Here is a 26632-nt window from a genome sequence, read left to right as displayed (position 1 = left end):
AAAATGACACTCAATCACCTACACATGACACATACATGGCTTAGGTGTCATCACATGACACCTCACATTTTAATCATTTTTCTTTTACCTAATTTTCATCGTATAATTTACTTTTGTCCCAAATTTAATACGACTGATATCCTCAAATAATAAATATTATTCTGAGTCCCAATAAAATAACATACTTAAAATTTAATACCCAAATTAACTTAATTAATTACTATTAATTAAGCTGCTAAAATAGGGGTTGTCTCAGTTAACCTCTAGGTTGGGCTTCGGAGACTGGAAATGGAGGTTAGCCACCCTCCCCATTAAGATGGGTAGGCTTGGCATCTACTCGGCAGGTGACGTTATTAACTATGCCTTTCTTACTTCTCGCCTTAAAACCAGTTCGCTCCAAGCTAAGATCTTGGCTTACAGTGATGTTTCCTCCCTAGATCCGACTTTTGAACGTGCTCTTGGTCTCTTTCGGGTTCTCTGTAGCTCCAACGCTATTTCTCTCAACGATGAACCCGTTGCCCCCCATATGATAAAAAAGCTGGCAGGGGCTTATTTTAATGTTGTTGAGAAAAGTCTTGCATCTTAGGGGTCTAAGTAATTTGGTGAAAAACCGAACAGCAAACCAAACTAAATCGAATAAGTAATTTGGTTTGACTATATTTTAAATTTGGTTTGGTTTGGACTGAATTTTAATTATAATTCGGTGTTCGGTTTGGACTCGGTCTAGGGTCCAACAAAATCGAAAACCGAAAAAAATCGAAATGTTAAAGGCATGTTATATCTTCCATTTGATTTGTTTGAATTTTTGCCCTTATTTTTAGATTTTTGTAGAAAGTTTTTTACTTGTTCAAATTAAAAACCCTAAGATTATTAATATTTATTTAGGAGCTTTAGAAAGAATAAGTTTAAAATAATACATGCAAATTTGATTTTCAGTGCAAAATATACAAATCGATGCAATTCAGTCTGTTCGGTTCAATTTGGATTGGTATTTTAAATTTTGGTTCGGTTTAATTTGGATTTTAAATGTTATGATTTGGATTTGAACTGAAAATATCAAAATCGAATTTTATTTGGTTTGATTTGGATTTGTATCGAATCCACACCAAAAACCAAACTTTCACCCCTATTGCGTCGAGTTACAGGTTCAACCCAAGACAAGTTGCAAATCTTAGCTCTACTCGGGAACCACACGCCCAGGACTTTCTGCTAACAATCCCTATTGAAGGCTTGGGGGCTGAAAATGAATCATCGCCAGTATCGGGCTATCTTATGGTATCGGCTAGCTATTCCCTTATTCGCTGAAGGTAGTTTATGGCCAAGCTGCAACGATCCCAAAATGGATAAATGGGGGACCACGCTGTACATTGCTCCAGCGAGATTAGCGTGAAGTTTCGACACAATTTGGTTTGGGACATGCTTGTGGATATCTGTTGCAAAGCGGGGATTTCAGTCCGTAAGCAGGCACCGTTGGGGTTCTATTCAGAGGCAGGGAAAGATATTAGACCCCCGAATATCCTTCTATTCAATTGGCTACATAGAAAAGACGCATGTGTGGATGTCACTGGAGGCTCGCCCTTTGCTGGCACAGGAGAACGGCTACAAATGCATCCCGTTCACTTTTTCCACCTTTGGAGAGTTGGGTGAAGATGCTCTCGACCTGTCAGCAAGGATTGATTCTTTTTCCGTGAGTAACTCAGGCAGCACCAAGTCTAAGATATACATTTTTCAGTGACTAGTTTTTTTGTATCCAAAAGGGTGTGGGTGCTCAACTGGTTACTCAACTTCCACCAACTTATTAAATGAATAATAATAATAATAATAATAATAATAATAATAATAACAATAATAATAATAATAATAATAATAATAAGGATAATAATAAAATAATAACAACAACAATAATAATAATAATAAGGGAAATTCCACATGGTAGCATCCAATTTTCATGAAATGCCAGTGGTAGCACTTTTTTAAGAAAATTCCACATGGTAGCATTTAGTTTATGCACAAACTAATTGTCGTAGCATTTTCCGTTAAGTTCTTGTTAAATTCCGTTTAATTCATTATTTTGTAAGTTTTTTCCACGTGGTAGCATCCAGTTTTTGTTTAATTTACAATTTTAACGTTTAATTCACCAATTTAATGTTTAATTCACCGTTTAATTCATTAACACCCATAAATGTTGTAATAATTTTGTTTTCATTCAAATTGTTGGCATTATAAAGTTTAAAAGGTAAGTAGCCAAGTACTAATACTAATATATATTTACTTCGAGCAAAATTAGAGATAATTCTAATAATGTACCTTAGGCATGATGCGAAATTACTGTTATGGTCACGGTTACGTTATCAACCACCAAACATCTTTTGCAGTGATGGGTTTGCTTTTGTCTTTGCCTATATTTCAGTCGATGTAAAACCTTTGCAATATGGTCGCAATTTGATAAGGCGGGCAATATTTTTACACTATGTCCTAGGAGGATGGTGGGTAACTATTCCCCATCCCGAGGGAAACAGTTCCCCTTATCACTCCATCTCCTTTTAAATTAATCACCTTCATCATCACCTCTATTTTGAGAACGAGCTCCAATTCCTTTTCTTTTCTGTATATGACTTTTATTGTCACCCTAATTCATTACCCCCATTCCAGCATGCTCTAAAGATAAAAGGAAACTTGGCTATTTTAATCTTAATGCACTGTTTTAGTAGCTATCCTTTGTCAATACTTTCTGTTACATGCTATGCAATTGCTGTAGTAGCACTCTTTTCAGATAGTATTTTGCCACTAAAAGGTCTTGTTCCTTTCATTCTAATGTTAAAAGTTTGTTATGTTTAGATATAATTTTGAAGAAGTATTCTTCTACTGTTGCCACGATCTTTACGGGCATAGCTTCCGCTGCATTATTTGGCCATAAATTAACTATGAACTTCATCTTGGGGATTTCTATTGTATTCATCTCAATGCATCAGGTAAAAAATTAAGAAATGCAGGAAGTGAGGGGGATTGCTCATCACATCTTTATCTTTCTTCTCACTGATATATTTCTCTCCTGTACAGTTTTTCTCACCTCTTTCAAAAGTGAAAGATCAACATGAAAATACAGTTGAATCGTTGGACGTACCAAGCAATCTGAGGTAAGTAGTTTTCATCTGATTATTAAAAAGCTGATCCATGAATGGGATTGGGCTGATGTAATCAATGATAATTTCAGGTCAAAAGACTTTCATAGATATGGCTGCTGGAGCTAATGAAGAGGTTGGTGATTTGCATATCTTTCTAAATTTTCCGTTGTGATGGGCTCTCTGGCAGGTGTATAGAATGGAAAAATGTTTGCCAGTAAAGGTTGGGCTATAGCCTTCACTTACTAATTGAAGCTGGAATAATAGGTTAACCTGATAACTTTTTTTTCCTGATTGATATAGTTCTGCCATTAGAATGGAGTTTGGGATCTTAGATGCCTGTCTTGTTGTGTTATAACTTCGAGGCTAGTCTTCAGGCAGGCAGGCTAGCTTCAATAAGATCACTGCTCGTCGACATACAAAGTTAGCGGCACTTTATTCTTTACCATTCTTTTCCGGTTGGATACCTACCGATATAATCTTTCTCCTTCATGTCACCCCGTTTTGTAGCTGCACTGTGAGAGTTTGTTGTAGTTTATGCCATATTTGGCTCCTACTTATGCTGTAAGGTACAAAGATTTTGATAGTTATATCCAAAGCAAAATGTGTGTATATTGTTTTAATTTATGTTTCCTATGGCATATGAAGTTTTAATCAACTTCTTACTCCCGGATGTATTTAATTACATTTCACGAATTTTTTAAAAAGGTGAGCGAAAAAAAATAATTGAATAAACTATTATTCAAACTTTTTCCAAAACTAAGCGTGAAAACCCCAGACCTATGGTTTGAACTGTTCGCAGTTACTAACTGCGAACACGTCAAAAAAGACAAATTAGTTGTTCGCAGTTAGTAACTGCGAACTGAAAAAAAAAAAAATTTTTTTTTTTAGGTCAAATAGCTGTTCGCAGTTAGTAACTACGAACAGCTATTTTGTCTTTTTGCTGTTCGCAGTTAGTAACTGCGAACAACTATTTTGTCTTTTTTGACTTGTTCGCAGTTAGTAACTGCGAACAGCTCCAAACCATAGGTCTGGGATTTTTACGCTTAGTTTTGGAAAAAGTTTGAATAATAGTTTATTCAGTTATTTTTTTTTTCGCTCACCGTTTTCAAAAATTCACATTTCACTATATATTGTCCAGTATTTGGGTTAGGCCGAAGGGGCCCAACATGCCAACATTTATGCGACTCTCTATGTCCATTGGGAGAGTTCGTTTAAAATAAATTAAAAAAAAATATTTATAGTCAAAATATTGAAAAGGGCTGGGATACGATAAAAAATAACAACAAAAAGAGTTGAGTCTTTTCTGTCCTTTAAATTTTCTGTGGAAAATGAAATATTGTGAGCTTACATGAGCAAATCTAGGGAGTAAAGATTACTTCATGTATGTATTCGTGTCTTGTTATCACTATTCAATGAATTTGTCACTTAATCCTATTCAATTTGCATCATTTACTATTTGTACTTATATCTCATTTATAGATTATTTCACGTATGTACTTGTTATCTCATTCATACATTTTAATTTATTTAAATTTCACCACACACTTCATTTATTACCGTTATTCATTTTTTTCTTAAAAACTCACTTTTTTTTACTCAATTCTAATCGGACAGAGGGAGTAGTAAAATAGTGTGAGTTAGACTGTAAATAAGCAGGGTGAAGAAAAATAAATGTGGACTTATAAATGATATATTAAAGACGGTTATCATCATCATATCCAATCTGTCCTGCTTATAAAAAAAATACGGCCAAAAAATCTCTCGGCAACTTATACCTACTAAGAGACAACGTACAATTAAAATAAGGTATAATAAATTCATTTTACACTTCCACCTATTCAATAATCTACGAGGTACTCGATAAAATAACTTAAAATATTCTCATAATATTTATTCTATTAAAGTTATTTAACTCGTGTGACGTCGTATATAATGATATAATCTACCCTAATTTAGAGTACTTGGCATTTCTAACCTTACAAAACCTGATATTAGGACGCAAACATCAAAACAAAGCGAGCCTCCTATTGCTGCTGCCTGCCGCCTTTTCTTTTTTCTATTCTTCTTCTCCTTCTTCCATGGCTTCCTCTTCTAAGCTCAACAAAAATGGTGTCCACCCTCCTTCTCAACCACAGCCGCAAGCACCTTCTGCTCCTCCACATCAACAACTCTCCCTCAAAAAACCTAACACCTCCATTAACAAACACAAAACAAAGCTTCACAATTCCCTTATTCCTTCATCTACTATCAATGACGATGTTCTTTCTACTTCCTCTCACCTCACTCGTCAAGAACTCCTTCGCCGTCGCCTTCAACGTATTCGCCGGCTTTCCAAAGTTTACAGAGACCATTATTGGGCTTTAATGGAGGATCTAAGGGTTCATTATCGGGAATACTATTGGAAATATGGTGTTAGTCCTTGCAAAGTGGAGGATGAGAGAGAAAGTGGTGGTGCTGATAGAGAATTTGGTGGTTGCAATGTTGAAGGTTGTGGAGAAACCAACCACAACAATAGTATTGACGTATTTGGTGGAAATGGTGGCGGTTGCGGTAAATTAGGGTTAGGGTTTGGAGAAAATGCGTCGGAGTTGAAATTGGGAGGGAATAATCAATGTGCACTAGTATCGTGTAAGTTGAAGGCTATGGCGTTAACTAGCTATTGCTATTTGCATATTTTGTCTGATCCTCAACAGAAGCTTTACAAGGCTTGCAACTTCATGATCAAGATGTAAATTTCTCTCTACTTTCTCATTCCATCCATTTTTTCCAGATTAATTTAAATTTGATTTTGTGGCATGATCAATTTTTCAATTTATTGAAACTTATGATGTTTGTATTCACATTCTCATAGTTAGCAACTGAATTATTGAATATTTTACAATTATTGATGTAGTACCTGTTTTACCTTAACTGACTTTCAATTCTAATAAAAATTTAGTTCGGTGTGGTTCCGTTTTCTTATTATTTGTTTGTCATCACTCTTGATACCTTGTTTTCACTATTCATTGAGCTCTAATGAGATTATTTGAGTTTAGATTTAATAAGTTGGGAGAACATGTGAAACATTTTATATTGTTGTCCAAATGTTGTGTTTGGTTAGGTAATGATGCATAATTGGAAATACTGATATTAGTTGGATTTAGGAAAATTATAGATTCTTTTGATTCTTCATGAGCTGCCAATCCTAAGGGTGAGACAATTGTCGATTATACTATCCGTTTTCTGTTTGTTGCTACGATTCGTGAAAGGTGAAACAGCTAAAAAACATAGGATACTATATTTTGTTGTCAAAAGCTCACATAGTATCATATTTTCCTTAGGCTCCCTCGATTTTTATAGGAATACAGACGTGTTTGGCAAGATAGCTTGCTGAACAATTTTAGCTCATTTAGTTACAAATAGATTGTTGAATAGCTTATTTAGCTACAATTAGATTGTTGAATAGCTTATTTAGCTACAATTAGATTGTTGAATGTTCAAACCATTTACTAACAATTTTAGCTCATTTAGTTACAAATAGATTGTTGAATAGCTTATTTAGCTACAATTAGATTGTTGAATGTTCAAACCATTTACTAGTGTTAAGTAAATTAGTTGGTTGAAATAACTTGTTATAAAACAGCTAGTCTCTTGAGAGACGTATCTCAAGCCCAGCCCATTAAAAGATTAATACCTATTTATTGTATTCTTAATATCACCTTACATTATCCTTGATGTTACTTACATATTCTTAATGCCTACTTTTAATATATTAAATGTCTACTTACATCATTCTTAATGCATACTTACAATATTTTAAAAAATATACAATAGGCTGACCCAATTAGAGATGGTCTCTCAAAGAGACCGTCTCTCACAAGAATTTGTGATAAATCAACTAATTTACAACAAGCAACAAGGTGCTCCCACCATCCATTCATCCAGTCAAATCAACCACTCAAATCAGCAATTAGCTATTGCCCGTTTGCCAAACACCCCCTTAGTTTTCAAACCATATCATCAGTTGGGGTTTGTATGCACTTTAAATAAAATTTCCCAAATTTAATATGTAAAGCCAATAAAGCATTTTGAGCAATGTTACCTAATTAGCCCCTCCTTCCCATTTAAATACATTCAATTGTTATGTGTTAATCTTACATCTATGGTATCTAACTGTAAATTCGTATTCCAAATCGAGTAACTCTGTATTTGAGGAAGCTGTTTGTAACTTTATGATGCTACCAATCAAATCATGCCAGCTATTTGCATACAAGTTGATTGTTTCTTTTTGAATATCCAGTGCACAGCAAGGACCAATATTATGTGGGAGGCCGATATTAAAATCTACCATTCCGTCACTATGTAACATCCACTTCCCAAAGGCTCAGAAAGATGTCAAACATGCTTTGAAGAAAGCAGGTCTAAATGTTTCATCTTCTAGTAAACTTGCACCGAAGTTCCATGTTGTCATAGCAGAGTATGTTCACCAGATACAGGCAAAGAGGAGGGCGGCTCAGAAGCATAAGTGTAAGACTGTTGTTGTAAAAGAAGAATTACCCACCTGACCAGCATTTTCGATTGGGAACACCTTACTGGGCTATTCTTGTGCAGCTGAATAGAGTGGAGGTTTAAAGCTGTTCAATGTTTCTGTAAGGAGACATGCCATCATGCTACAAGCAACATCATCTACTTGAGGTACTCCCCGGGCTTGCTCAATCTATGCGTTAGCACTTGTGTATCTTCTTCAAACCTGAAATTTTCTGCTTTTGTCACCTGTATAAGTTGTGCTGATATGCCTTGAGAACCTTTTGTCCTGATTAAACCATCACAGTTTAGCTGCGGATGTCAGCATGTTTATGTTTATGTCTAAATGTGGGGTTTACCTTTGTTGTAATTTGTAACATTGTTGTTTAAACCTTTTTACGGCTTGCCTAGAAAGTTAATGTAAATATGAAAGTTTATTGTCATGTCTTTTAAGTCAAATGAACTTTGTGATAATTCCTTTTAAACGTCTAATTAGATTCCTTAGAATTTGAAAAATTACCCATTGCACAATGGACTGCTTAATTTTTTTTTTTGGACTGTTTTAAGCATCCTTACTGAGAGAGATTTACTGCTAGCTTGCATCTTATGGTTTTCGTTGCTATTAAACAAGTATTATTCCTGCAAACAAGTCTTTGAAAGCTCAATGGATTTACCCTTGTTCTAGTTTAAACCTCTTATTCTTTGTTTGGACTATCAAACAGTACAAATCTTGATCAATGTGAACCTCAAATGTATTTATCATAGCAGCGAACAAACTTTGTTTTAATTTTTTTTGTCCTTCCAACTCTATGACATTGTCTCCCTTTTGTTCACTGTTAGTAACAGCGAACAAAGAATTTTGACCAGCTTTTTTGTTCGCTTTTATTAACAGCGAACTTGTCGTTCTCCGCTCTCATGCCTTAATATTTTTTGGCTTTCCCTCAACCCTGTTCTACTTGCTCACCTTTTAAACACAGCTCAGTTATTCAGCCAACAAAGACATCGTCAAACATAAGCACTTGCAGGAAGCTCTCAACATACAGTCTCTCAATACTAAGCGTCTATAAAGGTCTGGCCCCCTTATCTTACTCATTTGTTGTTCCTCTGCCAAGTTGCTACAGAACAAATCGGTTCGCTGGAGGTGAATCCTATATGATCTAAGCTCCATGCCGGGCGTTAGTTCCCTTTTGTTAGCTTCTCTTTTCTTTTTGGTTTGTATGTAGTTGATTGCCCCATATCTTGTTTAGGGAAACTTATCTGTCCTCACTTTACTTTGCTCTCTCCTTAATAAAATAACATTGTGTAAATTGTCAATCCGAAACAGACAGTGGGTGTATGTTATTGAGGTCTCGTACACACCAACTCATAAGGTGGAATGGCTCTTATACTACAATTTGACACCCCTATTTTTCTATAACTGTAACTTGTAAGGGTAGGATGAATCCCTCTGCTGACCTTGTCGATTTTGTAAATTGTCAATCCGAGACAGACAGTGGATGCATTTCTGAGAACGACACGGAGTAGTTTGGAAAGTAATCGTTATTTTACCTTCGTGTTAGTTTCTTCAGGTAGGATTCTGTAAATCTAGAAATTGAAACCGTTTAATATTTAAAAGATTCAGCATGTTTTTTTGCTTGTATTACTGCATCCACCCAGAACTTTGTTGAGCTTAGTGCTTTTTGAGGACGTTGTTCATTCAATGATAGTATAACATTTCAACTATTTTATTATCCCAACGTCATTAACTGAATTCCACATATGGTCGGATTTGGGCGTTGGATGTACGCAATTAGTTTCAACACTAATAAAAAGATTGTTTCTAATCAACTTTTGGTAGTTGGTAGCAAATATTATTCGTATTTATTTGCATGTATACAAAGGGAATATTCTTGTATAGTAAATAGTACTCGGTAGTTATTTTTAGGGTGTTAAGAGTTAAACTTATTATTAGGAGTAATAAAGTTATAGTAACTACAAGTCGCTATAATTGGGTTGTCTTGAAGCATGTTTATCTGATTCTCGTTGCCCTCCCCTCACTGAAAATTCTTAATTAATAACCATGATTTGTAAATCACCACATAAAAGACAAAAAGAATAATTTTAAAATAAATAAAATCAAAAAAGATAAATTGAAATAACAAAACTTTCATCCTATCACATCCTACCACATAAAAGTGATTTATTAACCTTATAAATAACCGTTATTTAGTAAGTTGTTCTCCTTCCCTCACCAGTATCTTTAAAACCACATCAAGATGAGACCATTTGCAGTTTGGAGTCCCCAAAACTGACTCTTTAAGTCATCATCAAAAGCTAATTGTCAAAATCACAAGCAGAATTTTGTATTTTAATATTAAATTTTGTAACAAAGGAAGAAAAAGGTCTTGTTTTAGTCTTGATTCATACCCCATATACTATATTCCAAAACGACTTCCATTGCCATAGTTAATAAAACATAGTTGTTCTTCTATTTAATAATGACATTACAAGGAACAATGGTGGAACTAATTATGCTTGCTTAATCAAACTACTACTATCATATTATTATATATCTATACACCTAATACAAGCTTAGCTTAACTTAGCTTCTCCCCTTCAATCACTATTGTGTGAAAATGTTGCAAAAAATATGCACCTACTCCGTAGTTTACTCCCTCCGTATTTCTTATTTAGCATTATTTTTCATTTAAGGTTTTCTTTTTACAGCATTTTTTTTTACTATAGTTTACCACTTTCTTTTAATATATATATATATATATATATATATATATATATATATATATTTTAATTATTTTTAATTTCATTTAATTAATTCATGATCTCTTCATTTATTATCAAATATCCACATTAGTTTTTTCTTTGCTAAAATTTGAATTTCAGCTTATCTTGTATGAGTACGTTTCACACGAGCTCATATAATTTGTGAATTTCTCAATTGATCATTTTAAGATTGTAAATGATTAATTTAAGGTTATAAGTGATCACTTTTAGACTAGAAAATGTGATCAATTTAAATTTGTTAGTGACACTAATCACTTTAAGACAATAATGCACATTAGGTCAACCTAACCTAATAAAAATGATTTCACCACAAAACCGTCTCATAAGAATTTGGAATAAAATTATAACCATCAGATACCGAAAACAATTAATAAGCACAATTTGACTTATACTAGGGTTAAAAAGTAGTTTATTAGTGATCCCTAGGTATAAAATTCACTGCTTGACTTGTTTTAACAAAAAAATGTCATATCTCATCTACAACAAACGAGACTTTGTCAATTTAGAGTGATATTTGATCGCAATTGTCACGTATTATTTCCATGTAATGTACGACTCATCAATGAATTAATATGAATTTCGAAAAAAAGATATTGTTAATCTAAAAAAAAAATAGTTTCAAATTGGGCAATTACAACACTATAAAAGGAATGCTAGAATAGCAAAAGCTCTAACCATCACTACACCAGGAATTAAAAAACACCTAAAATCCTATAAGGCTTTGCAAATTGATAAATTGAAACTGCTCCTTTGTACACCATTACAAGTTCTAGCAAGGAAGTTTGTGTTACGGTGTCTCCATTTCAATACTAACGTGCGTAGCAAATGACGTCCAAGTATTCCTTCGTTAGTCGCCAGAGCAGATGATTTCGGAATCATAGCGGGAGTAAGAGGGACTTCTAAGTCTCGCCTCACAATGTCGGAACACTAGGAATCGATGTAGATAGAAAATAGTACCTACAGTGAAACTGCATGCACGTAGCCACAACATTACATACGCTGAAAAGAATATGGGCTTATCAACGATTCTTCTAACTCTCGAAACCCGCGATATACAGCCTCTGTTACGCTTTGCGGAAGGGGCAATCTTCGTACCTCAGTCATATACCTGAAGTTTTGAGTTTTAGCATTAATCACAGTAAAGAAAGTAAGCACAAAATCAAGTTTCACCAACTACTTGCAAGCTATAAGTAGGTAAATTCAGCTTTCTAGACGCAAGGAGAACGGTGAAGCCTGCTAACCAAAGAAGAAAGTGCATAGTACACAATAAAAGCAAGTGTCCTTATTCTTCATCATTTTCAACTATAGACATACTAATCTGCCCAAGGGGCAGCTTGTTCTAATTTTTGGTTTGATTGTTTAGATATCAGATACCTGATATTCACCCTCCATATTTGCATTTTGATTTTCGTTTATATTATGGATTCTTGATAAATTTTAAGTGAATATTTACATGCATGGCCAAGTTACGAGGAACTTGGTTCAATTTTTCAAAGAATGAAGGGATTGGACAAATTAAGAGTTATTGGATTCAATGTGGCTGTGGATGGCTCAGATGGAGAGGAACTACTGGAATATTGTGTGTAAGTAGGGAACCTGAAAAATGAAAGGGGAAATTCTATAGGATGGACGGCTATCAAGCTGGATTTATTACAAGGGATTAGAATGTTGGCAATATAAAGAGGAGCACAGCAAAAAATCGGCATAGCCGAGACACTTATTTTGAGATGAATGTGTGGACGACCTACACTAAGATATATAATTTGAAATAACGGTATAAGGAAGTTAGAATAGGTGACAGATATTGACAATGACAAAAAAGAATTACTTTGAAAGTTCGGGCATGTGCGATGATGACCATCTCCTGTTGGAACTTCAAACAATAGCGTGCTAGACTAACTAAGACTACACAAAAGGTTGATAGAGACCAAAGATGACGTTGATGGAAAAGTTGAGTAAGGATGTGGTGGAATTAGGTATGCAGGATCACATGGCGTAAATTAAATTTCATCAGGTAAAAATTGTACTTGAAATTAATGATGATCAATAACAAATTATACTGGAGCTTAGTAAAGCCTTGGGGTTCTATTATGAGGAAAAACACAACAGGTATAGAGGTGGATGAGATCAATGAAGGTGGATGACTAATGTGAGCTTGTAGTGTCGTTGGTTGTCATGGTGGGTAGTTAATCTGGTTGTAGTGGTGGCTAAGTTTGAGGATGGCAGGCAGACAGTCTTGCTTTGTCAACTGAAACCCCCCACCCCCACCCTTGAATTCCAGGAGTTGGGTTTTGTTGCAAACCCATCTCTCTTATTGGCTTAGAGGTATCAGTTTTGGGGTGTAATTTTGCATCACCGTATAGGTTGTTTTGCCAATTCTGGACCTATAACTGATTCCAGTGGATAGAGACCAGACGCATCTAACTTCCTCACCTCTCCCAAAAGTGTATAGATGTCAAATTTCAACGCATTCACTTACATGTTTGAATGTGCATATAAAGAATTTTGAATCTATAAAGAAATGGGGAAATGAAAAGGTAAGTAAAAGAAAATGGTAAGTAAAAACAGCAGCAAAGAACACCAAGTACTCCATCAATTCCAAAATTCAGAAAGGTAAAAGCTTTATAGAATTTTACCTATTTGCTGCACTAGTGATCTTATCACGGACTCCTTGGTTACCACCAGCGGTTTGGTTAGGTAGTAATGTTCCTAAAATCAGAGAAGCTCCAACAGAACTTGTACCCATTGACTGTGCAAAAATGGACATTGCCCACTCCCGAAGCACCACAAGAACTGAGCGAAGAAGCCGTAGCCTGAGTAATGGTGAAGTTAAAATTGCTCCATTCGACAGTAGGTGGTCATACGAGTATAAGACAGGCTCTGCAGAACCTTTGCAGGCACCAAGGAGAGCTCTTGGAATTTCCTCATCTCCAACACATTCAACCCCAGAAGTAAATCTTTCCTGAGAAACAAAACAGAATAATGATAAGTTCAACAAAAGTGATAGATACTTGCATGCTTCAGAACACACTTTATTTTGTATGTTCACAAGCGAGTATGTTTATGAAAACATGGACAAAGAAAAATATCCTATTATTACCTGAGCAGCTTTCTCTAAGTGAAGGCATAACGTATCCAACGGCAACATAGCTCCATCTCCAGGATAAAGCTGCGGGCCAACTCTCTTCAGAACTGAAGAAGCTTCAGCTATGCCACCCCTTGAGAGAGACTGATCAATAAGTCTGGCCCAAGTTTCTCTAATAATATTGCTGTCCGTATCACCAGAGTAATTTGCGAAATACAACATTTCAAGACATACCTGTTGATCAATGACGGCAAAAAATGCATCCATTAAATAAACAAGCAAAAAGAAGAGAAGATGCCATGTTATGAAATGCCAAAAATTTCTTAGTTCCTAATTTATTTGCCATCTTTGAAATTTAGATTTTTGATAATATACTAAGACAGTTATTTTCACATTAATATCTTTTTGTAAAAGCTACAGACATCTTTTTAGCCAAGTATGTTAAAAAATAATGTGCATCTCATAAAGGGAATAGTACTTTATAATAGACTATCTCGGAAACTGATTGTCCATATATGTAAACTTTCACCTCAAAAGTTACAAGTAAAACATATAGGGATGGAACATGGGTAGTGAGGATCCTTGGCAAAGCACAAAAATAGAATTTTGGTCAGGGTCACGGTGACGGTCGTGAAATTGATTTTGAAGTTAATGCAAAGGATTTTGTGTCAATGCGGCCAATGTTTCGGTCTTGAGTTGCAATGCGGTGATACACCTTGTTTTTGCACTAATTCCGTGTACATTTGGAATCATCATGCCATATCAGAGAATAACCTTTATGGTACGGCTGCAATGCGGTGATACACCTTGTTTTTGCACTAATTCCGTGCACATTGGGAATCATGATGCCATATCAGAAAATAACCTTTACGGTACGGTTGCAATGCGGTTATACACCTTGTTTTTGCACTAATTCCGTGCACATTTGGGATCATGATGCCATATCAGAGAATATAGTTTCTTTAATTCAGATGTTAAATAAAAGATTTCAACGCAGCTTAAGAAAAAAAAAATAAGTTAAAAATAATAAACAAAATACAAAGTCCACCAAAAAAGGCTACAAATTGTGAAGTAGTAAAAACTCGCGTTTTAAATCAGAGAACTAAAGCCCCAACTTGCCTAAACTCATGAATTGAGAAGAAAGAAAAATAATCAAGCTATATGTTCAAATTCCAAACCACGAGCTTGCTCTTAAAAGTTCTTCTCGGTAGCATAGAACCGCAATGTTTCCAGGAAGAATGCACACAAAATCCTCATCAATCATTATCTCCATTCCAGCCAAACAAGCTCCCTTCTTTTAGTTAGTTGAACCAATGTCTTTTTAGGGTCATTTGAATTGAACATGATTTTGATAGCATGTGATTGTATCTCCCCTCAACACATAAGCTCCATACTACTTTATCTTTCTCATAAAATATATTCCTTTCTTAAAACCCAAACAATACCCTTATAATTCAACTGTAATAAAAAATCAAGAGAATAGCTTTGATTTCTCATTCACATTCTGTTTTTAATGATATCCATGGTTTAATGTCAAAAAGAAGCATTCTGCATTTCAAATCTGAGGACCCCCATAAAAGAGGGAGATCTATCAATGAAATTGCATAAATAAGACAAAAACATTAAAACAATAATTGCACCAAAAGAAAGTGGGTGTTTTACTCCACGAATCCTCCTTCAAGACTAGATGCCTCATACGTAAAATAAGAAGGTAAATAAAAGTAGAGATGATAGGATCTACCTCCCAAAGATCAAAAGGAACAGCATAGTCATTATACAGTTGAGTTATGCTCTTCAATTCTGATGACAACTCTTTCACCTTCTCTCTTACAGAGCTGGCTAAATTAGCTTCATGTCTCACAGAAGTCTCTTCATTTTCACTAGACTCTGATCTTCCAGTGCATGCTTCTAACTGCAGAGCTTTGGCTTCCAATTCCTCCCTGATCTTTATCTGAAAGCGCACTACAGCTAGTTTCCCCTCAAGTAGATCAAGCAGTCCATCATCATAAACACCTTTTGTTGAACTCGTCAAATTGTCATTATTGCTTGCATTTTTGGCTTGGAGGACAGCGCTATTTAGGTACTGACACCTGATGCGGTAAAATGAAAACTAATCAACACTTCCATTCAGGAATCAAGAAAACAAAAAAAAAATTAAGAGAAATTATGCTGTGGCTATCCCCTTTCTCTACAGGATCCAGCAAAGATGTTTCAATTATTTATTGGTGTTGTTTTCCGGATATGAACCAATTTTTTTTGGAGGAAGAGAAAAGGAGGATTGTAGAAATCAACGAACCTCTGCTCCAAGCTAGGGATGTCTCTTTCATCCATGGAACGTCTTTCTGCCAGCTTCAATAACACATGCGCAGCAAGTAAATGTTGGCGTTTCATGATGTAATAGCGTGCCAAGAGATCCAAATATTTGGTTCGGCTAGATGGATCACGCATACCCATATGAACCGATGTAGAAGTAGGGTGTGTAGCAGATAAGGCAGCATGTGCCTGTCAATGAAAAGAAAATATCCACCATATGTCAGAAAAAATCTACAATTATCAGACTGATGGTTCATCTACCCTTTTCAAGGCACTATGACTAGTCGAATAGCAAACAGATTTTGACGGCTAACAAGAATGAATAAAAATTAATGTAGAAATGTACCTCATTTTTAGTCTCAGAGACTGCACGCTGCAAAAAGGGAACCAGATCAGGTCCTCCAAACTCTAAAAGCTCATTTTCCAAGCCCAGATCAACCATAGCTCGGTAGAGATATTCATGAAATATTCTATCAGGGGACTGGACAGCAAGCTGAACAATCTGACAAACATACTTCTTTCTAGTGGACTGATCAAGAACAGATCTTGCAGACGTAGATTTTGTAGGTGAATTAATTGTATCTCCTTTCAGATTACGTAAGGCACTTGTAATTATCTCATAACATTGCTCACGCTGAGCAAGCGCACGCTCTCGATTAGTTGGGTCAATTTGTTCGTTAATGGCATTCCCAGCAGGATCAAGAACTTGAGCCTTCTGTAAAGGCAAGTGCACAACAGCTTCATAGAACCTGCAATTCCTTGGGCATCAGTAAGGATACTTGAACATTAAGAATGTTAGTAATGTGAGATAAAAGTTTTAAAATAGGCTTACCTCAGATCTTCAAATCTTTTACATATTGAGCGCAAGTCCGCGGACTCTGGGACTTGACTCAAGAAATTAAAGGCCTCTCTAGCAAGATTCTCCCTCTCCTCGGCATCAGCGGATACAGCAGCTCTCTCAAGATGTTCCACAGCTAAGTAAAATTTATAATCGGACTCCTTATAATAGCTCGGGCATCCTTCCCGCAACTTCCCACTAATGTCATCCACAGTTCCCCTACCGTCACGACCAGTATAATACTGTGGGAAGAATAGGTCAGCAAAAAAAATGATTGGTGTACAGATGGAACAAACAATCAACGATTAATTGAACTGAAAGTCATCTTAGAACTTTCCATAACATGCATTACCTCCATCAAAGCAGATAAAAGCCTGGTTGCTAGCATGTCACCTTCATCAGAACAAACAAGCTGATGAAAAGTTATCTGAGTTAATGCCCGTTTTAAATCAGCATCAAAACCTTGTATTAAGCGTGTCACATGATGTTGAGAAAGCAGTTGTAGTAGAAACAGAGCTTCACTGGATCTGAGGAGCAATTGTCGAATGCATTCCATTGCTCTCACCTGCAGGATAGGGTAGGAAAGAACATAAACAAGAAGCAAAAGTCATAGTCAACGAAGAAAATATTAGCAAAAAGAGACCTCCATGGCTGCAAGTTCTGCAGGACTGTATGGCAACCGCTGTCTTTTATTAGAAGTCACTGCAGTTGCAGACTCCAAATTCCGAGAATAACCTCCAAACAAGGTTCCAGTCATGCTCCTGTCATCACCCCCTAACGTTGAACCACCTGAATATACAATTGAGCCTGTCAATTCTCCCAGGCCAGCAACACGAGCATACAATCCTCTTCTCTGATTCTTACGTAATTTAACAAATTTCTCCAAGGAAAGGATTTTGTTTTCAAGAACCTGCATGGCTGCAATAGAAAGTCTGCACACAACAACATCATTTCCAGACGGTTCAGAAGAACCAGAACCACCTCTTATAACCATAACGGGAAGCTCCCATAAAGGAAAAAGCAATCTCGCTGTGCACAAGCACAATCCTTCATAGGCACCAGAAAACACAGGCTCAGCCTCCTGAACTACCTGTCCCATGCTAAACCCCCCTGCAGCTGTTCTTGCATTTGATAATGCACTACTTCCTTCAAGTTGGGGCATTCCAACGAATCTAGGGTCCTCATACGACTCAGCTGCTTTTTCAGTGACAATATTGCAAGTAATATTTTCTGTATCAACAATTTTAGCAGCCAGCATTAAACACATAGCAGCAGCTTCTACAGGCCCAAAACGATTGAAAAAATCTTCTAAAACTGCCCTCGGTGAGTTAGATTCCAACAACCTTCTTAGAATGTCAACTGGCCTATTGAAAACTAACTCCATCATACCCATGGTACTGAAAACAACAATTCGCCTCCTTGGTAATATATGCTGAGTTGAAAGGTCACCTCTAGCCCACAATTTCGCAGATGCTTTCTCCAACGACTCACCAGACCTACCCATACCAAAAAATTCACATTCTGAATAAAGAGACTGTACCATTAATGCTGTCTCTGGTAAGGGCAAAACATCTGCCACAAATAACATTCTTCCTTCTACAGGCAGAGAAGATACAGATTCCCGTAATGCACGAGTACTTCTCACATTGGTTCCAATATTACTAGGGGCAGACGACTGAGTAGTGTAATCTTTGGAAACGATAAGAAGAGAGGATGCATTTGGTGGTGATGAATCCGAAAGAACAAGAGTTCCAGCAGAATGATATGCTGCTTCAACTTTCAGAGAAAGATCTTCACTCTGAGCACGCCCAACAAAAGGAACAGAACCAAAACCAAGAACACCAGTGACACCCAAAGGAGGAGAAGGTCTGATTGACACAAATTTCAAACAACTTGGTTTATGGTGGTTACTAAATCCATGCAGACCTCCAACTGAACTATTTATCCCATAAGAACTAGTTGAAAAATACATTCTTCTTCCATCTGATAAAACAGCAACAAGGTGAAGCCCTTTTGACTCTAGTGAAGATAAAGGTGAAATGCAAACTATAGAGGGTTTTGCCGATGCACCAGCAGCTCTTGTCCCTCCTGACTGTCTACCACCATAATTAGGATCCCTCTGATTGATGAAGTTCCTTTCCTCTGCCACCTTTCTGAGTGGGCCTTCTCCATTATGACCCAACTCATAAACTTGGAGTTTCACAGCTTCAGTTCTTGCATAAAGTATATGCCTTTCATTGTCAAAAACCATCTCAACAATAGGATCAACAGCTCCAAATTTGAAGACATTTGGCACAACCCATCTGGAAAGATACAACAAAATTCATGTGTACGCCAAGAATACTTTTTGGAAAATGATGAGTTTGTGGTCAAACATTACACACCAAATACATAAAATAAAAGCAAAGAAATCAAAGAGTAATATCAAAAAATTTCCTACTAATCAAATTGGATATCAAAAAGTACTAAATTATCCAGACAGATCAATAGCATAAATTATTACCTTGAAATGACACTACTAAGACCTGAAGTAAGGCAAACTTTTCGACAACGTTTTTGCCAGCCAGAGCCTGTTGTATACTGTAGCTCATAAATGTGACCATCACGGCCGGCTAAGAAAATCCGGCCTTTATCAGTGCAAGTGATACATGTCATTGTAACTCCATCAGAAGGAATAATATACTCAGATAACGGCTGTAAAGAGAGCTCTGCATATGGATCAGTTCCATCAGCTGTTCCTGAACAGCATACTCCTACAAGAATTAACTGACATTCTATCTTGTTAGCAATCAGCAACGGCCAAAAGATAAGACAAGGGGAATTTTGAGTTAAGGCAAAAAAACTGGTAAACATAACACTCAATTTGGCACATGATTTTATTCAGCTTACTGACCACGATACAGACTCTACTTATTATTAGAGGACAGAGGCGTTAGTAAGCTTAATTTTTATTCGAGGAAGAGATATAAAATAGAAACTACAGCATAGGTCATAGTTTATGACGGCTAGGTTTGAGAGCTTGCAACTTCCAAATAGCTAGACAACATGACTTCTTCCCCTATTTAAACTACTATAACTTTATATACACATACAGTTGACCCTGGGATCTAAAGCCCCAAATGAGGAAGGAATGTGAGGTCCATAATATCACCCCGAGGACCGTGAGAGCAAAGCCAAAGAAAAGAAATCAGAAAAAAAATCACAGTAAGGGAGAGTCAAGCTCGCCCGAGTGCCCGAACAGCATGGGTCAAGCATTTGCTCACCATGTTCCAAAGATAAAAATGCATTTTGCCTGCCCGTCCGGGCAAAGACTACCCAATCGGTGGACCAAGGCCCCAGCCCCACCTCTCTCGCCTTTGTCACAGCCAAGCAAGGGATGTCAATCTCACCTGACCCTCGCCCGATGGGGCAATGCTAGCGTGTTGGAATTTGAAATTTTGAATTTCTCTTTCCCACTTTACTACTTCCCAGCATCTTTCCTCTTTCTTATTTCACTCTGTTCTGAAGAGAAGTTTGTGCATCGATGACAATCTTCCCCTCTTGGCTTTCTTTCACTAAAAGTTGAAATTTGGTAAGATTTTGGATGGAAGCATTAAAAGATTTTGGGTAATTAGGACAAAATTTTCTGATTTGAGCTCTATAAGAAACCACTTTTGGATGAAAGAGTGAACACCATACAAGCTTGAAAACCAAATACCAACCTCACTAGAGAGCAAGTTCCTTACTAGTTCATTCTCTTTAAGTTGTCAATACCCAATTTCTCTTCTTCATAGTCATGACCCATAAGCATTTCCACTCTAAGACATAGCAGATCACTTGATTTCGCCTCAAGCCCAAATGTTGAAGTAGCTAGGTAGTTAACCACCACTAGGTACCTCTTATCACCTTAGAAAATGCTAAAGGGAGCTTGAGAGTATGTTCGAGTTTGGTGTACTAACCTTACATATGGTCGAATATGAGTTATATTGTTATGAGTGTTTATTTAGGAGGAAGTAAAGGCCTAGATAGCTACACTTCCATCCAACCCAACACGTTCCCAAGTACCAACACAAAGAAATGACGGGAACACTTAATATCAACTCCCCATAGCAAGAACCAAATGACGATTTTAGTGCATTACCTTTGTCATGCCAATCAAACTGATTCCCCCTTGCTAGGCTTTTTACATACTATTTCTACAATCAACCCTTGTTATCATAGATCATCTTTGAATTCATTTTATCTACCAACCACCAAGACTTACCTTACATTTGCATGCTTACTAGCATGCCCCGTGGCCTTATATTAGAGAACTAGAAGTATTAATTTTGTGAAGTTTGACTCAACCCTCTGCCTAATGACAAACTTAGGGGTGATCACCAGTCCATGCTTGTTTCTTCTTAACTAATTTGTCAAGTTGCTTCTTTCTCAAACAACCTAGCCTTTCAAGTATTAGCTAGCAACCAAGATTTCCAAAGCCAAAAGGCATTGATGACAAAAACAAATGCATGTAAATGTTGACACATGGATCCTAAAAACATGAAAAATATACTCCTATATAATAACCAACAGAAACAGATCAGAAACACATTCTGGAACCTTCCTCCAAGAACAGAAATCCATAGCTAATCAAGATTAGCTCATTGTCTAAAGACTAGATCTAACATCAATTTGTGGCACGGTGACAAAAGTTAGTGCTACATAGATGTTTCATGAAAAATGTCGCAGTCACTACTATTCAAAAGTAATAGGCCCTGCTACACTTGAATATACTGAACATTCATACTTCCATCACTCAGATTTTCCTTAGGTGCTATCCATGATTAGCAATCTTTCTAATAAAACCCACTTCTCAAGCCTTGATGAAATGTTATTATCTAAAAGGAGTGAAAAGGCCATCAAGTAGTAAACTACATCAAAATAATTGTACGACATATTGTATAACATAACAATCTATTATTCCACCAACACATGTAACAACAAACCTAAAAGCAAGATAAAATTAGTCAGGAACAGATGGTATCTCAAGAACTAGTAATGTCAAATTGGCAAGCACTCTATCTCAGCAATGGAGATTATTACCAACATTTGTTCTTAAAAGGCATTATTTGCATGATTATGAATGAAATTTAAGTACCTCAGCAGGTGTTGCAAGAACCAAGAGATGCTGAATAGCTTCAACAAAAACACCAGATTTAGATTTAGCTAAGCCCACAGCACAAATAGCTTGTTCCTCCCCACTGTACTCAGGACATTGGCCATCCCTATGCATATATTACAATGAGACTGAATAAGACAACTCATTCAAAAAGATCAAGGTAAAAAAAAAAAATCAATCATCATAAGACATAAAATGGCATATATATATCTAACTTACAAAACACAATATTAAAATTCTTTATTGCTAATGATTTACTTATGCATTTCTTTTTCTTTTTTGCATAAAAAGCAACGTCTTCCAAACCCTAAAATCCACACAGGGCAGTGATATGATGATGTTATCATTAAGTGATTATATGTAAAAGACTAATTTTAGCCATAGTGAATTCTTCTCCATCCAAAAAAATTAAGAATGAAGAATTGACACACTAAAGAATAACTATGAAAAGAAAGCATAAGAGAAATTACAGTGGCCCCACTAAAACTCCTCTTGCCTTAATACCAGCAAATTTCATCCTTTAAGACTAGTGGCAAACCAAAGAATTTTATGTGTTAGGGCCAAAATATCAGGGCATTTATTATTAGGGGTGAAAAAGGCACAAAGCCACATCATGTTTAAGTTTTGTACAATGAAAAAAAAAAATATATACAGGTTCTGACAATTAAACAAGAACCCAGGCACATCACACATGGCTAGTCTACTTATGACGCGTACCGATCAATTGATGAAATGTCAAACTTGAAGTTTTTCAATGACAGGTATAGTAATCGTAATATTAAAAGAAAAGATTTCAGAAGAGGATCCACCAATCCTCTTCCCCTGTCATTTCATATATGCAATCGTTCCCTTAATATGTTACAAAGTAAATACTTGTGAACCATGAAAAGAAAGGTGATGTCCTTAAACATCTTTTACCACTATTATAATTGGAAACCTAAAAACAAAAAGAAACAAATAACCTCAAGCTGAATAAAAACAGGATGAGAAGATCCAACCAATATCACATTAAAATAGTTACCACTTGTCAAAACGCCAAAGAAATAGAGAATTGTCAACTGAAGCCCATGCCCTGTGTATCTCAGGAAAAATTCCACATAAAGCTGTTCCTTCACCACCAGCAGCATTATATCTTTCTACAAGAACATTGGGTAACTCCCAGCTATCCACCACCTCAACGAAAGGAGGCCACTGCGATTGAAAGAAACACCTCAAGGTTTAGATACATTAGGATCAAAAGCAAAGACACCACGGTTTGATCAAGTATGGAATTCCATTGCCCAAACAAAAGACCACATAAACCTAAATCTTACAGCATGATTTAAAACGGCCCACTTCTAAGTGTAAATTGGACCTATGTAATTATTAGTACATATTTGAACCTTCTAGCAGAGACATCTGTGTGCCAGTGTAACACTAACATCTTCATCAAAGTACAATATTTGACAAGTCTAAAAAATTATACCAGAAAAACAACGCATTCAAAGTGCTATAGTGTCAACATGAAACTCAAGCAAAACATTTATAATAAATTGGCTAATATTTAGAATAGCAACTTAAAATCGCTAATATTTAGAATAGAAACTTATAATGTTTGTTACTCTGATAGGTTACGTAATGGAATTTCGCATAACATTAAAGTAATGTCTGTTATGAAGCATTTGTCACATAACAGAATAGCCTCATTTTCATTCCATGATTTCAAACATGAAACATATCTTAATTGTTTAAATTGAAAAAATAGAATATTGCATTAGTTTTTTTTGAGGGGGTAAAATATTGCCTTTGTCAATTACAATTATATGACAGATTAAAGTGTTGCATTGAGAAACAAACTCTATCTTAGAAGAGAAATAAAACAGATTACTTTAGGACATTCAAACTAAAGGATTACTTTCGGACATCACTTTGATTCCTGAAGACAATGGGTAAAGAGAAAGAATATGAGAGCAATGAATAAGAAGTGTATTTTGAAAGTTTTAGAAAAAAAAAATTGTCGGGAAATACTAGGAACACATGATCAATTAAGGTAGTCTCTGATTCAGTTGTTTACAAAACCTAGTCTAGATGCTTCCCTGCACCAATAATTATTTTAAACTGTAATCCTAACCCAATTTTCTTAATTCTTCTACATGGTAATAATAACTCTTTGGTTTCTTTATGGCTCAATACGTTGAAGAAACAAATGATTTGATCCAAGAAAGAACACAAGTGTCCCCTCAATTTGCCTAATTTTCTATTTTGTGTTGACCTACTCATTTTGCATTATTTTCCAATTTGGAAATAAACCCACCACATTCTTTTAATTTCATCCTTACATGTTAACTCTCTTTTTATTTCATCCACATAATTTAATCTTTTTCTTCATTCATTATCAAATGTGCACTTAAACGCTTTATTTTCTCTTTGTTACTAATTCAAAGGGACGAAGTAGTATAGCATTTGACTTATTCTTAGAAATTTTGTAACTTGAGTTCAATTCTAGAACGTTTTTCCCATTACTTTCTCAAATGTTCACTAATTAATACATTCGGTTCTACAACAACAACAATGCCATAACATTAATTCCAAAAGATTGAGGTCAATTACATGAACCAATATATATGTTCCAATTGTCGTCCGCATGGTTCTTCTTCTTCATTCCGACTTTCTATCATCTCAATTTGTAAGTTTATGTCATTCTTGTCTTTTTCCACTCCAGTCCTCCAAATCATCTTTGGTCTTCTTCGCCCTCTGTTTAATACATTAGTTCTAGTGAATTCAAATTCATCTATAACTAGTTTTAATAGATTTTGTTCAATTCAATTCTAATAAGTTGTAGCACAATAGGCTCTTAGAGCAGTAGCACTGTTGTTACCCAGATGCTTTTTGGGGAAGCAAATAGGTATTGCTTTGCACAACACCTTTTCAAGTCCGGGTAAGCATATCAATTGGAGAAACACCCAGACTGACAAATGAATATCCACACGAAGGGTGCAATGCACAACAACACAATACACATCTTTTTTCCTTTGTGCAAATGAAGAAACTTAAACTTTGTCACTAGCAGTGACCAAATCATTATTAATTTTTCCACATTTATCAATCGACCTAAAAGCATCTAATTTGTACATCTCTCTAAATTATATATGTAATGCATGTATTAAATGCATTATTTTCCATTCGTCATACGTGTTATCTTTTTGATATTCGCTAATTAGTTATTTAAGTGATAAACTAAGTAAATTTTAATGAATATATCGCTTCTGGTATTTCTTTATATAATTCAAGTGATTGTTGAACTATTTAATTATTGTATTATTATTAAAGTATAAGTAGGAGTGAAAAAATTAGATGGATTGTAGAATAGTAGAAAATAAAAAAGTATAGAGATATATTGAGTAACTAAGCATTGCAGATAAGTGATTGAAATTTTGAAAGGTGTATAAAAAAAAGGCCGGTGACAAATGATGGAGCAAAAGGAGTAAAGAGAGAAATTTGAGAAAGTAAAGGTATGCTTCAATTAGTGCTTATAACGCACGTGGGTTACTGGCTATTTATTTGTTGTGTTTTCTCAACAAATTATGTTAACAAAAACCAATTCTGAGAGTTACACTCAAGTTGTATACTCTTGCAACCCATTATTGGTAACGAGAATACATAGTGTTAATCTTCATGAAATGTAGATGTACCATGTCATTTCCATGGTGAAGTGAAACTTCAATCATGAAAAGTTTTTTTCACGATTTTTCCAATGAATTTTATACCATCTCTCTCAACGATAACACACTGGAATGAATTTTATAAAGAAAATGAAATAATTGAAGCGGAACAAGCGTGATCAGTAAATTTGTAAAGAGATTTTACTATCAAAATTATACGAACTTTCTATTACCATTCTCACTTTAGACTTTAGTACGGACAACCAACAAGACCATTATAGTTTTGAATATGAACAAAATTATGCATAATAGGCATGATTGTTTATTCATCAAGTTCATAAGTAAAAAACCAACCCGATTCATTCAATCATATGATTTTTCCACTTCTTAGCTAATCTCATTCCTTTCTTTTGCAAAACTAAAGGATAACCCATCAATTTGTACATTTCAAAAAAAAAGTATAAAATTACAATATTCAATGAATTGAAATCTCTAGTCAATTGCAAGGAAAATACAAATTTGAAAAAGAAATCAACAGAATAATATTCAAAGTAGAGCACATACTTTATAGAAAAAGAAAGATCAAGCTTGGAACCAAACACCCAGTTTGAATTTGCTTGGTAATTAATGAATGACACTAATTTCACTCCCTTGATCGAAAATGGGTGTCCAAAAACATCAATTAATAACATTTTAAACAATAACCCACGATTACGAACAACAATTAACACTCTAAAAACACCCAATAATTAAAACTAAAATAAACCATAAATACCTCTTTAGGGTGAGTAGTATAAGGATGACTAGCATATCTAGCAGCTTCCAAAGCTTCTTCAAGGTCGAAACGAGCAGCAACATCTCGACTAATGCGGTCACTAATCGCAAGACCAGCTTGGGTCACATCCCGTAATACAATTTCTTCATCAATCGACATCATTTCCTTTACTTTCAATTCGTATTCTGCTCTAATTCATACAAACTGAAAATCACAGAAGATAGAAATCCCGAAATTTCTTAAGAACAATGATACTTAAAATTCTTCACAGGGACAATATTAGGTTAGGTATGATTGAAATAGAGCAATTTGGGAATTAAAATGGGTGGGAACTGGGAAGTGACAGAGAAAAAGGAGGGGGAGCGCCAAGCAATTGTTTTTATTTTGAACTGAAATTTTAGGGTTTTTTTGTTTACAGCAGTGCAAGTTCGGAG

At 35.5% G+C, this 26632-nt stretch overlaps 2 protein-coding genes across 2 annotated transcripts; one reads left to right on the top strand and one right to left on the bottom strand.

The window, feature by feature from the left end:
- The first annotated feature begins 5098 nt into the window (after positions 1–5098).
- LOC130825599 (uncharacterized) lies at positions 5099–8071 on the top strand. The gene is made up of 2 exons (XM_057690909.1): positions 5099–5853; positions 7405–8071. Exons 1-2 carry the CDS (start codon positions 5204–5206, stop codon positions 7667–7669), a joined length of 915 nt encoding a protein of 304 aa, XP_057546892.1. The 5' UTR covers positions 5099–5203; the 3' UTR covers positions 7670–8071.
- Positions 8072–10922: 2851 nt separating this feature from the next.
- LOC130825598 (nuclear pore complex protein NUP155) lies at positions 10923–26632 on the bottom strand. Its single transcript, XM_057690908.1, has 13 exons — positions 26199–26632; positions 22804–22973; positions 21762–21888; positions 19149–19411; positions 17289–18948; positions 16998–17210; positions 16640–16887; positions 16154–16556; positions 15791–15996; positions 15236–15584; positions 13510–13728; positions 13046–13371; positions 10923–11517 (listed from the first exon to the last, which is right to left on the bottom strand). The coding sequence occupies exons 1-13, from the start codon at positions 26358–26360 to the stop codon at positions 11400–11402; spliced, it is 4464 nt and encodes a 1487-aa protein (XP_057546891.1). The 5' UTR covers positions 26361–26632; the 3' UTR covers positions 10923–11399.

Source organism: Amaranthus tricolor, chromosome 10 (assembly GCF_026212465.1).
Source record: "Amaranthus tricolor cultivar Red isolate AtriRed21 chromosome 10, ASM2621246v1, whole genome shotgun sequence".
Classification (NCBI taxonomy): domain Eukaryota; kingdom Viridiplantae; phylum Streptophyta; class Magnoliopsida; order Caryophyllales; family Amaranthaceae; genus Amaranthus; species Amaranthus tricolor.
This window is presented reverse-complemented; position numbering and strand designations above follow the sequence as displayed.